This window comes from Bombyx mandarina, chromosome 28 (assembly GCF_030267445.1).
Source record: "Bombyx mandarina strain Sakado chromosome 28, ASM3026744v2".
Classification (NCBI taxonomy): Eukaryota; Metazoa; Arthropoda; class Insecta; order Lepidoptera; family Bombycidae; genus Bombyx; species Bombyx mandarina.
The window spans coordinates 2,290,184-2,303,316 of record NC_143233.1 but is presented as its reverse complement, the minus strand read 5'-3'; the positions used below and the strand labels follow the sequence as shown (position 1 = coordinate 2,303,316).

The window sequence follows — 13,133 nt, the reverse complement described above, 5'->3', positions numbered from 1 at the left end:
ATCGCTCTAACACCACAGCCATGATAGATAATACACATAAACAGTTCTAGATAAGCAACTCAAGCACTCAACGAAAACGTTTACGGGCGTCGACCACTAGATGGCTTCGCTTCGATTAGTTTCTCATTGCTCCTGTAGACGGCAGTAACATATTATCTATCCTATATTTTATCTTTGATGAAGGATTTTGTAATTTTTCAGAAACCACAATTCAATCAATTTATCTATAACAAATAACAATTTTTTTTTCTGTTTTTAAGTTACACAATAATTAAATACTTTAAATTTAACAACATATAAGTTTAGGGGCATCCGCTACAAGATGTCGCTAGTTTCCGTACAAAAAAAATATTTATCTTAAAGTATCGCAGTTTCAGGACCCTGACAGCTGCTATCAACGGGATAATTAAGTGAAAATTAATTATTAGTTCTGTTTGCTCATTTAGTCTGTTATTATTAATATTTAAACTAAATCATTAATCACAATACATGTTTCAGGAAGGAAAATCGGTAATGTGGCGCGTATTAATATTACAACCTGAAGTACTCACGAATGTTCACATTGAGCCTAAGAACTATATGTAGGACTAAGCGTAAATTCGACAATATAAATTATTTATCGTAATGAAATCGCGGATTAAAGCATTTCCTGATAATATATCAATATTTATCGTGTATTATCGAATAACAATTAGGCGAAAAAAAAATAACCGCCATTTTGTTGTAGTTATGTTATTGGCGCTCTTCGAAGGGCTCGCATTGTTTGGTGCTGCAAAAAATCAATTGATATAAAATGTATTATCCGACGCCGGCTTTCTTTTTTTGGGTGGCATTTTTGTTTCTGATACTCATCGTGGTGTCGTACAGATCGATACGTAAGTACATTATGAAAAATCACAAATACCCCACGTAGTAAGCATTGCGTCATTTCTTGCAATATTGATCCGCTGGTGTGTTTTCTATTACGTACTAAAAATAGTTTATTTTTATTTTTATTTTTTATTGCCTAGATGTGTGGACGAGCTCACAGCCTACCTGGTGTTACACACACCTTAAAATATAAGTTCTAAGGTCTCAGTGTAGTTACAACGGTTGCCCCGCCCTTCAAACCGAACCGCATTATTGCTTCACGGCAGAAATAGGCAGGGCGGTGGTACCTGCCCGTGCGGATTCACAGGAGATCCTACCACCAGTTATTTACGCAATTTATAATTTTGCGGGTTTGATTTTTATTATATGTATAATTGGATAATTTCGATGTAATCCCAACGGTTAGGCGAATTTGATTATTAAAAATTCGGCAAACATGAACACCCGTAATTTGTTTCTGAATAATCAAACAAATCGTCACGCCTAAGGCTAAGGTTAAGGTTAACTTTGATCAAATGGTATTATAGGATTGTATGATATAATCGTGCCATTGATTGATATACGACCAAACTGTTATGACGAAGTTTCTTTTAAGCTTAATTTGCTTGTCGTACATTGCTCGCTGTGTTCCATAGATGTCATTGTCGTTTTTGAGTTCACGGCTATTAACGCGACAATGTTAAGGACATTAACAATTCGTATCTATTATAAAAAAATATGAAAGGTTGATATTGTAACACGCCCAAGATAAGTGAATAATTCGTGTTCATTATCAAACGCGAAAGACTGTACAGATAAAAAAAAACTGATTTGAAATTTCCGTGTTAGTTATGCCTAGTATATACCGATGACTGAATTATTCGTGGTAGGTAATACCCAAATAATGCTATTTTTAAAACTACAATTCCCTTATACATACGCGAATTGGTAATACCCAAATAATGTTATTTTTAAAACTACAGTTAATCGAATGAATTCCCATATATACATACCTACGTTTACTGAAATAATCATTTTTTCCTTTTGTTATTTTAATATTTAATGTTTCTCTATAGACGGGTTTTTAGAACTGGCTCAATTATATGAAACGAAGCTAGGCCATAGAATCAGCCCGCTGAGTTTTACGCCTTGAGTTCTCAGGTCTTCTCCGGAGGCGATCGGTGTGCTCAGTGCGAGTTTCTTAACGATCTCGATAACGTAAAAGTTAAGCCAATTTTGGATACAATATAACTAACTGAGGCCTATAAAATCAAAGGCAGCTAAATGCCTTAATGTCGTAAAATGGATTAACAATGGCGCTATCTTATTTAGTTAGTTGGACACGCTTTGGTGTTTTCATGTTATAACAAATGCAGCTAAATCTCTAACAAGTTCAGTTCAAAAATTTTATTTTTACTCCGTACTAAGTACTAATAAACGAAGTTTTATCATTTAAAATTCAGATTATTAGTAATATTGTGATTCTTTATAAATCTGCTTTAAAATATAGAATATCGTAGCTATCCGAACAAAGTTATTTCAGCTTCTCAAACCAGGAGTGTTTCTAACACTTGTTCTAGCAAGAGCAGTACTTCGATGGATCGGGAGGATTCGTAATGATGTGTTTAGGGCCGATTTTTGTAGTTTACCTGAATATTTTGATTTTATAGGCCTCAACTATACTTGAGACCTTAGAACTTATATCACAAGGTGGGTGGCGCATTTACGCTGTAGATGTCTATGGACTCCAGTAACCACTTAACACCCGGTGGGCTGTGAGCTCTTCCACCCATCTAAGCTATAAAAAAAAATACAGTTGCAACAGCGTCCTGATTCCATACAAATATGAACTAACTTTTACGCTATCGAGCACGTTAAAAACCTCGCACAAAGCACACGGGTAGCTATTAGTAAACGCTCTCCTCTTGGCTGAGCCCTGGAATATGCCTGTCCGTCCTCGTAAAGACCAAGTTTTCTGGACCACATAATCCACGAGTCAGCTTTCGTTATTTTAATAGTAGCTGACCCGGTAGACTTCGTAGTGCCTCAATCGATAAATAAAAGACCTAAACTTTTGCATAAAATAAACATAAAACAAAGAAAAGGAATCCGTCCGACGGGGGACACATCAAAGGAAAAACAAAATTGTTATTTTTATTTAATTCCGAGCATTTTCATGTTTATCTACCTTTTAAATCTTCTCTGGACTTCCATAAATAATTCAAGACCAAAATTACCCAAATCGGTCCATCCGTTCTCGAGTTTTAGCGAGACTAACGAACAGCAATTCGTTTATATATATATATATATAGATTAGTACCAGAGGCCAGATGTAGCATCTCTAAAAAAAGACGATCAGGGTCCGACCCCATTCAGAAATGAGAGGAGAATCAACAGGATATTCAAAAATTAGATGTAGCACCGCAAAATTTCACACACCCCAATATTGCGAATAAGCGTATTCGGAATTTTGGAAGTGTTAAAACGCAAACGCGACTAATACGTAGCAGTGTTTTAATGAATTATAATCTAATCTGACTGATTCGGTGGTGGTACAGTAGTTAGCGCTTCAGACTGCTACGCCAAGGGTCGTGGGTTCGGTTCTCGCATCGGGCAAACATTCGTGTGACGAACAGGTTTGTTTGCTCTTTGTCCGAGACAATAAAAACAAAGAAAAACCAATCATAGTCTGATATTAATCACTCGCCCACGCTAGTGAATTTTTTTCTACACACAATTCTGATGACTTTAAAAATTTCTATAATAAATTTTATTAAAATAGTATTTGAATTCTAATGATAATAATTGCCGTTATAATTACGGGTATATTATTAGCCCACGTGCCACTAACGTCCTAATTACGAGAGGGGAAAAAGAAACAAAACAGTACTACTCTCGTTCATAATCCATTAATATTAATAATGCCAAAATACTCAATGCCAAGGGCTTAGCCTCCGCTTTGGTGTGGTTTCACGTAATATATCTTTCGCTATCAAAAAGATTAGATTGAAAAAATCAATTATCAGACGGTTTTTTTTTCTTTAAATGGATGGACGAGCTCATAGTCCACCTGGTGTTAAGTGGTTACCGGAGCCCATTGACATCTACAACGTACATGCCGCCACCCTCCTTGAGATATGAGTTCTAAGGTCTCAGTATAGTTACAACGGCTACCCCGCCCTTGAAACCGAAGCGCATTATTGCTTCACGGCAGAAATAGGCGGGGTGGTGGCACCTACTCGTGCGTACTCACAACAAGTCCTACCACCAGTAGGCACCACTACCACCATGCTATTGCTTCACCGATTTTCGAGAATAACTTTCCGAAATCAATATTTTATATTGCATTTTCTTCGGTTTACGCGAATCCTGGATATAATTCAAGCCACTTTTGCGGATTAATTTCGCGTTTACTATTGTCATCTTGATATTTAAAGATGTTTCAAATACGTATATATACATTTGAATATTATGCTTATTACTTAATATATAATACGGTATCCCAATAGAAACCTGGAGAGACTCATAGTGACGGGTAACGTGGATGGTAGACGATCCAGAAGTCGTAGCCGAAAAAGATGGAGTGACCAAGTGTCTGAGTTTCTGGACATGAGACTGAGCCACGCACTTCACTGTGCCACTGACCGACATAAGTGGCTATCCCAAAGGTCTTACTACCGCTTAGCTCGTACTCTCAAATCGGATACGGTAGTAACTATGCCCCCCCTCGTAGGCCCCTCAGGCCGACTCGCGGCCTTTGATGATGACGAAAAAGCAGAGCTGCTGGCCGATACATTGCAAACCCAGTGCACGCCCAGCACTCAATCCGTGGACCCTGTTCATGTAGAATTAGTAGACAGTGAGGTAGAACGCAGAGCCTCCTTGCCACCCTCGGATGCGTTACCACCCGTCACCCCGATGGAAGTTAAAGACTTGATCAAAGACCTACGTCCTCGCAAGGCTCCCGGTTCCGACGGTATATCTAACCGCGTTATTAAACTTCTACCCGTCCAACTCATCGTGATGTTGGCATCTATTTTCAATGCCGCTATGGCGAACTGTATCTTTCCCGCGGTGTGGAAAGAAGCGGACGTTATCGGCATACATAAACCCGGTAAACCAAAAAATCATCCGACGAGCTACCGCCCGATTAGCCTCCTCATGTCTCTAGGCAAACTGTATGAGCGTCTGCTCTACAAGCGCCTCAGAGATTTCGTCTCATCCAAGGGCATTCTCATCGATGAACAATTCGGATTCCGTACAAATCATTCATGCGTTCAACAGGTGCACCGCCTCACGGAGCACATTCTTGTGGGGCTTAATCGACCAAAACCGTTATACACGGGAGCTCTCTTCTTCGACGTCGCAAAAGCGTTCGACAAAGTCTGGCACAATGGTTTGATTTTCAAACTATTCAACATGGGCGTGCCGGATAGTCTCGTGCTCATCATACGGGACTTCTTGTCGAACCGCTCTTTTCGATATCGAGTCGAGGGAACCCGCTCCTCCCCACGACCTCTCACAGCTGGAGTCCCGCAAGGCTCTGTCCTCTCACCCCTCCTATTTAGCTTATTCGTCAACGATATTCCCCGGTCGCCGCCGACCCATTTAGCTTTATTCGCCGACGACACGACTGTTTACTATTCTAGTAGAAATAAGTCCCTAATCGCGAGGAAGCTTCAGAGCGCAGCCCTAGCCCTAGGACAGTGGTTCCGAAAATGGCGCATAGACATCAACCCAGCGAAAAGTACTGCGGTGCTATTTCAGAGGGGAAGCTCCACACGGATTTCCTCCCGGATTAGGAGGAGGAATCTCACACCCCCGATTACTCTCTTTAGACAACCCATACCCTGGGCCAGGAAGGTCAAGTACCTGGGCGTTACCCTGGATGCATCGATGACATTCCGCCCGCATATAAAATCAGTCCGTGACCGTGCCGCGTTTATTCTCGGTAGACTCTACCCCATGATCTGTAAGCGGAGTAAAATGTCCCTTCGGAACAAGGTGACACTTTACAAAACTTGCATAAGGCCCGTCATGACTTACGCGAGTGTGGTGTTCGCTCACGCGGCCCGCACACACATAGACACCCTCCAATCCCTACAATCCCGCTTTTGCAGGTTAGCTGTCGGCGCTCCGTGGTTCGTGAGGAACGTTGACCTACACGACGACCTGGGCCTCGAATCAATTCGGAAATACATGAAGTCAGCGTCGGAACGATACTTCGATAAGGCTATGCGTCATGATAATCGCCTTATCGTTGCCGCCGCTGACTACTCTCCGAATCCTGATCATGCAGGAGCCAGTCACCGTCGACGCCCTAGACACGTCCTTACGGATCCATCAGATCCAATAACCTTTGCATTAGATGCCTTCAGCTCTAATACTAGGGGCAGGCTTAGGGACCCCGGTAACCGTACTCGTCGAACTCGACAAAGAGGTCGACGTGCAACCTAACCCATGCATCAGCCCGCTGAGTTTCTCGCCGGATCTTCTCAGCGGGTCGCGATTCCGATCCGGTAGTAGATTCATTCGCGAAACAATTGCTCTTGAGATGTTAGGTCTCCTTCGGAGGCGCTCGGGCAGTTGTTAGCAAATCCCACCCCTCTTGGCTGAGCCTTAGCTCGCCCACCTGTCCTGGTGAAACTGGAAAGGCCTTCGGGCCACCAGTAAACTTTCAATCATAAAAAAAAAAAAAAAAAAAAAAAAAAAAAAAAAAAAAAAAAAAAAAAATAAGTGGCTACAAATTACAAAAAAAGGTCACAGGCGGGAGCATCACGATGCTCAGCCATGAGAGGAGGAGGACGAGGATCCCAATAGAAAACGTATGGAACTAATAAGTGTGATTTTTGCGGTTACTTTCTGAAATTTCATTCAAACCTTAACGCAATGACACATGACATCAAAGACTCAGTGACACTATATCGTTCAATTTTTATTAGATTCTTTAGCGAGAAAAGGAAAGAAGATAAAATTGATTTATTAGACAAACTCTACATAGTTTGTGAGTTCGTCCCAAGGTTAAGCCTTTAGACAAAAGTATCCTATCAGAGAAGGCAGATAACCCTTTTGATAAGTTTTGATACGAAAAAAATTTGACAGCCAAATATAAACCTTATTCAGGATCGGATTAGATTCGAAAATCCTTGTAACTATACGACGAACGTCGCACCCGCAATTTCATCTTGAAAATGATGTATGATCAGATTCACGACCCGAAAACCATTCTAAGGCACTACTTCCAGTGTTAAAACGTAATAAATATAAAAATGAAAACGATTGACATTAAATAATATTGTTCAATTAACAAAAACAAGTAAAAAAAAAAAACAATAGATCACCATAATGTTTATTAAATAAACATTAATTTTGTGTGATCGTAAGTTTTGAATTGGTATTCGATGTGTTTTTTTTTAAATAATTATTTTAAAATAAACATGTTCGTAATTTGAGATTGTGAATACGTTGTATTTCGAAGAATCAGTTCCCGGATAGCTCAGAAACAGCTCGGGTTCTGTAACAATGATTACAAATATGGCACCTCGTGGAGACGAGGCTTTCAAGACAGAAGACGCGGCTGGATTGTCTCCGGTGACCATAGCCTACATATCTATACTCTTCACGTTGCTAATAATGTCCTTCGTTATAATGTGCATCAAGATGTCATTTTTAGGTAAAGTATATAATTTCATTAATCTTTTTCCAAGATACTATTATATTAGTTACCAGCGACCCGCCCTCGCTTCGCTTCGGAAACTGTAATTTATTATTGATTTTTCCACTATTTAATGGATGTTATTATACATACAAACCTTTCTCTTCAATCACTCTATCTATTTAAAAAAATGCATCAAAATCCGTTGCGTAGTTTTAAAGATTTAAGCATACATAGGGATATAGGGACAGAGAAAGCGACTTTGTTTTATACTATGTAGTGATTTGGTAACAAATATTTATTGTGTAACATTTTTTTAATTATTGCATAGGTGGGTGGACGAGCTCACGGCCCACCTGATTTTAAGTGGTTAATGGAGCCCATAGGCATCTACAACATAAATGCGCCGCCCACCTTGAGATATGAGTTTTAAGGTCTCAGTATAGTTCACACAGTTATCGTCTTCTATTTGATTCAAATGTTTAGTCTTTCGGAGATAGGCAAGCTTTTGAGTCCGGAATTGTATATCTATCTTCTATATCTTCTATCTATATATATAAAAATGAATTGCTGTTCGTTAGTCTCGCTAAAACTCGAGAACGGCTGGACCGATTTGGCTAATTTTGATCTTGAATTATTTGTGGAAGTCCAGAGAAGGTTTAAAATGTAGATAAATATGAAAATGATCGGAATGAAATAAAAATAACAATTTTGTTTTTCCTTCGATGTGTCCCCCGTCGGACGGATTCCTTTTGTTTGTTTTAAGTTTATTTTATACAAAAGTTTAGGTCTTTTATATATCGATTGAGGCACTACGAAGTCTGCCGGGTCAGCTAGTATTAAATACAAAAATAGAGCTTAATTCATTAGAATAAATTAAAAGAAACCTCTGGCTTTGTACGAATAATGCGTCGATCAAAGATAGAAATCGAATTGAATTTTCGATAAATCGAAAAACCTTTTTAATACTAAAAAGGTTTTTCTTTACATAAGTATGATAAGCTAGATGTGCTTTTTAATTATTATTTTTTTATTGCTTAGAAGGGTGGACGAGCTCACAGCCCACCTGGTGTTAATTGGTTACTGGAGCCCATGGACATCTACAACGTAAATGCGCCACCCACCTTGAGATATAAGTTTTAAGATCTCAGTATAGTTACAACGGCTGCCCCACCCTTCAAACCGAAACGCATTACTGCTTCACGGCAGAAATAGGCGGGGCGGTGGTACCCAACCGCGCGGACTCACAAGAGGTCCTACCACCAGTAAAAATTGTTTTATTTCTATGAATTAATCGCTGAGCCTTCGTCAAATATAAGATGAGATTGTCCAGGTACCCACGTAATTCTTGAAATTAAAATCTTGAAGTTATGACACAACATTAAACTCTCGTAAGAAATGTTCTCAAATATTCTGCATAGCCCATACATTTTGTTTTTCAATATTTGCATATTAGGCTTTGAAATTTATTCTACTCCCTAATATTTATTCTTTGAAACAAGGCTTAATTAATTCGTAATAAAATGTTAGCAGTGTTTTGGGGAATTCGTATAACTTAAGTATTTCCCACAAAATGCGGAGTTAACAAATTGAAATTAGATTAATTAATGCTATCAGCGTAGAGCACAAAGGTTAGAGTTTTTCCTTGAACCGAATGCGATTCTAAATTTATACTTAATATATAATAAATCTACAGTGGTTTTTACGGATGTTCCGTTATAACTACTGAACCGTGCATCCGATTGACTTGAAACTTGATATCCGTGTAAAAAATACATGTACTTAACGGATAGGTTAATATTTATATGAGTGTTGAACTCCCTACACCAGTTGCGGGGGCGTTAATGATGAGAATCTTTGTGGGGGTGAGAAATAATAATGTTAATTGTAAGTGCTCAGCGAAGCGGACGGGTACAGTTAGTCGCTTAATAAATCCCGATCGGTAAACCCGAAACTTGGGCCCGGACTTTGAATAATGAGTGCTTTGGCGTCATGTGGAGTAGGTGCACTTAAAAGAATCACCGTTTTGTAGAAACCTTTTTTTTTGCATCACGCCAGCCCTTCCTAGAATTTACACAAAGCAATTGGCTGAAAGCAATATTCGACGTCGCCCAAAACACGTCATTACGGATCCTCCCGATCCATTAACGGTGCTTTTAGGTACCTCAAGCACCGGTCACCGTCTTTGTCGAAACCATCGCTTGCGACGAAGGACTCGACGAGCGAATTAACCCATAGACACAGCCCACTGAGTTTCTCGTCGGATCTTCTCAGTGGGTCGCGTTTCCGATCCGGTTTGAACCCCGTGAGCTCACCTACACACCTTAGGGCGAAGCTGATATAGCCTCTCAAGGCCATCAGCACAGGTAGGAAAAAAAAGACTGATCCGACCGATATTTCGACTCCCACTTAGTCTCCATGCTACTTCATTTCGTTATTTTTAAAATCGAAGATGTCACATTTTTATCAGCATTTTTTTTGCATTCGATCTTGTCAGGTCTCGATCTTCGACCAGATAGTAAATGAAGTGGCAAAAGAATTCGAAGATTTCTTGGAATTCAGTTTTTAGATAAGAAGTTTTTTTTATTGGTAATATCGAAGTAGCAAGACTTAAATACTTTTTGTCGGTTTATAATTTATCATGTGAGCATCACAATTAGGGTTGCCACCTTTTTTTTGCAGATAAAGTTGGCCATTGGCTATTATGGGTAGGAAAAAGAAAGTACATAGCATTAAAATAAAGTACAACTTATTCCTTTATTATTATTATTTTGTTTGAATACATACTTTTTATTACAATTGATAAAATTAAGCACGAAATTGTGACAATTAATGACAGTGACATTCTTGACATTTGAGGTTAAGTTGCGTTCAGATTTAATTGTTAAAAAAATGAGTGCTTAGATGCTGTGGCGTTGGCGAGTGGCGACATCGATTGAGCGATCGATGTCGTTCGCCTAACGAAAAAATACATATGACATGTATCTTCGTGTACTTTATTTTTTACATAAAGTATCTATACACTAATACGTTAAACAAAAACTTTGTACCCCTTTTTACGAAAATCGCGCGGACGGAGGAGTATGAAATTTCCCACACTTATAGAGAATATAGAGAAGCAGTGCACAAAGCTAATTTTTTTTTTAAATAACGCAAAAAAGATACATTAAACCAATAAAGAAAACATTACACACACTACCATGTATTTGACACACATACGTGCATACTCTTTTGTTGTCAAACTTATGAGTAGTAGTAGTTGTATTTTTTCAACTGGAAAGGCAAAGGTATCATACCATGCAGTTTAATATTTTATAAAAAAAAAAGGTAATATGAAGTGAAATGAAATGAAGTTGATTAATTTGAAACATTAACCAATTTGCATGAAATTAAATGTAATGAGATGGATGATACGGGATGAGATATAATAGAGTACAATTACCTGAAATAACGTACAATACTTTATTATAAAGTACGGGTGGCAACCCTAATTACAATATAATGATAGAAATTCGTCGAACTGCGATTTTAGTGCCGCACAAAAGAACTTACTTTACGTTGAAACAATATGAAAACAATTGCTAGGGCCCTAAGTTTTATCAAACTTGTATTTATCGTCTATTTGATATAATATACTAGAGGTCCCGCAGTAGTCGAAATTCGACTATAATTAATTGAAATTGTAAGTTTGTACACTATTATGATTGTATTTTATACTTCTATAATCACAAATTTCGCCAAAACTACACTATAAAAAATATTAACAAAGACAAACAATATTTAATCTATTCTCAATTTGACAACAGACGTCAAGAACAAAAGCTTGACAATAAATAGTATGCATACGTGTGTGCGTCAAATACATGGTATGTAGTGTGTGTAATGTTTTCTTTATTGATTTAATGTATATTTATGCATTATTGTAAAAAAAATATTAGCATTGTGCACTTCTTCTCTATATTCTCTATAAGTGTGGAAAATTTCATACTCCTCCGTCCCCGCAATTATCGTAAAAAGGGATACAAAGTTTTTGCTTCACGTATTAATATATAGATTAACAAAGGACATACATTTCTTTCTTCGATTCCAACATGTTTTGTTTACATTATCGGCAAATTTAAGCTTACAATTGATTGTGCTTTTATTATTATTATTATTTTGCCTCAATTTCTCAATTCCATTGTTTGCTATTACTAAAACAGATAATATATATGAGACGCTATTGTTGAAACATCCCATATCGTGCTTTATCATCGAGTCGCATTCAGACATTTTATATAATGCGTCAATTTTATCTTTATCCACAAAACGTCATGCATTATCGATACTCTAAACTGATACACGAGGCGAAAATATTTTGGTCGATAATTTATGAACGACATTAATAGGAAAACTTGAATAACAACTTGGCTGGGATCATATTTTGTCTTTTTTTATTTTTATTGCATGGTTGGACGAGCTCACAGCCCACCTAGTTTTAAGTGGTTACCGGAGCCCATAGACATATACAACGCAAATGCCGCCAGAGATATGAGTTCTAAGGTCTCAGTATAGTTACAACGGCTGCCCCACCATTCAATCTGAAACGCATTACTGCTTGCTTACTTGTGGCAGAAACAAGGCAGGGTCACTAGTACCTGACGGCGAGCCTTCGGCGCGCACTGTGCGGTACCGTGGGTTTCGTGGAGTCGGAGTGGTGGGGCTCAATGGGGTTTAGTCAGTAGTCGTTCTGCGGGGCAAGTGCTTCGCGCGCCTTTTTCAAGGCGTAGTCTCCTGTGAGAAATTGGGGGAGGTGAAGGACCTCTGCCCTTCTCTTCTCCCCTTCTTCCTCTCAGGAGGCGCCGGAGTCCGACATAACCCGGTCCGTTACCCCTCTCGACCGGGTATCCGTAAATGGATTCCCCAGCGTTAAAAAAAAAAAAAGGGTAACTAGTACCTACCTGTGCGGACTCACAAAAGGTGCTACCATCAGTAGTAAAATGTATGCTTAAGCATGAACTCTCTTTGAAGTTCTAGATTGGATAACGGCTGTCTCCATGTAGAAACTGAAACTCTAGTGGATTCTCTCACGGTGCTTTTGGGCCCCTTAAGCACCGGTCATCGTCCTCCAAAAGTTCGACAAGCAAACTAACCCAAAGACACAGCCCTCTGAGTTTCTCGCCGGATCCTCACAATGGGTCGTGATTCCGATCCGGTGGTAGATTTAGCGAAATACTGCTCTTGTTGTGTGTGTTATCAGTGATGACTTACGGCTCGGAGACGTGGTGCTTCACTAGGGATCTTTTTAGAAGGCTCAAAGTCGCGCAGCGAGCTATGGAGAGGGCTATGCTCGGCATTTCTCTACGTGATCGAATCCGAAATGAGGAGATCCGTAGAAGAACGAAGGTTGCTGACATAGCCCGTAGAATTAGTGAACTGAAGTGGCAATGGGCCGGCCACATAGCACGAAGAGAGAACGGTCGATGAGGCAGAAAGATCCTGGAGTGGCAACCACGTACTGGCAAGCGCAGTGTGGGACGGCTACCTACTAGATGGACCGACGACCTAGTAAAAAGCGCTGGGTCTCGTTGGATACAGGTGGCAATGGACCGGTCGCACTGGAAATCTATTGGAGAGGCCTATGTTCAGC

At 39.3% G+C, this 13,133-nt stretch overlaps 1 protein-coding gene across 9 annotated transcripts in view; it reads left to right on the top strand.

Annotated features, from left to right (window-relative positions):
- Positions 1-13,133, top strand: part of LOC114240943 (uncharacterized) — a 96,340-nt gene that overhangs the window by 75,252 nt on the left and 7,955 nt on the right. Inside the window, exon 1 of one of the 9 annotated variants that reach the window (XM_089739174.1) lies at positions 723-875. The exons of 7 other annotated variants lie outside the window; for them this stretch is intronic. In XM_089739174.1, the coding sequence (XP_089595300.1) occupies positions 794-875 (82 nt within the window). In that variant the 5' untranslated portion in view covers positions 723-793. Of the gene's footprint in view, positions 1-722; positions 876-7,243; positions 7,523-13,133 lie in introns of those variants that run through there. One more of the 9 variants, XM_089739169.1, reaches the window with a different exon arrangement.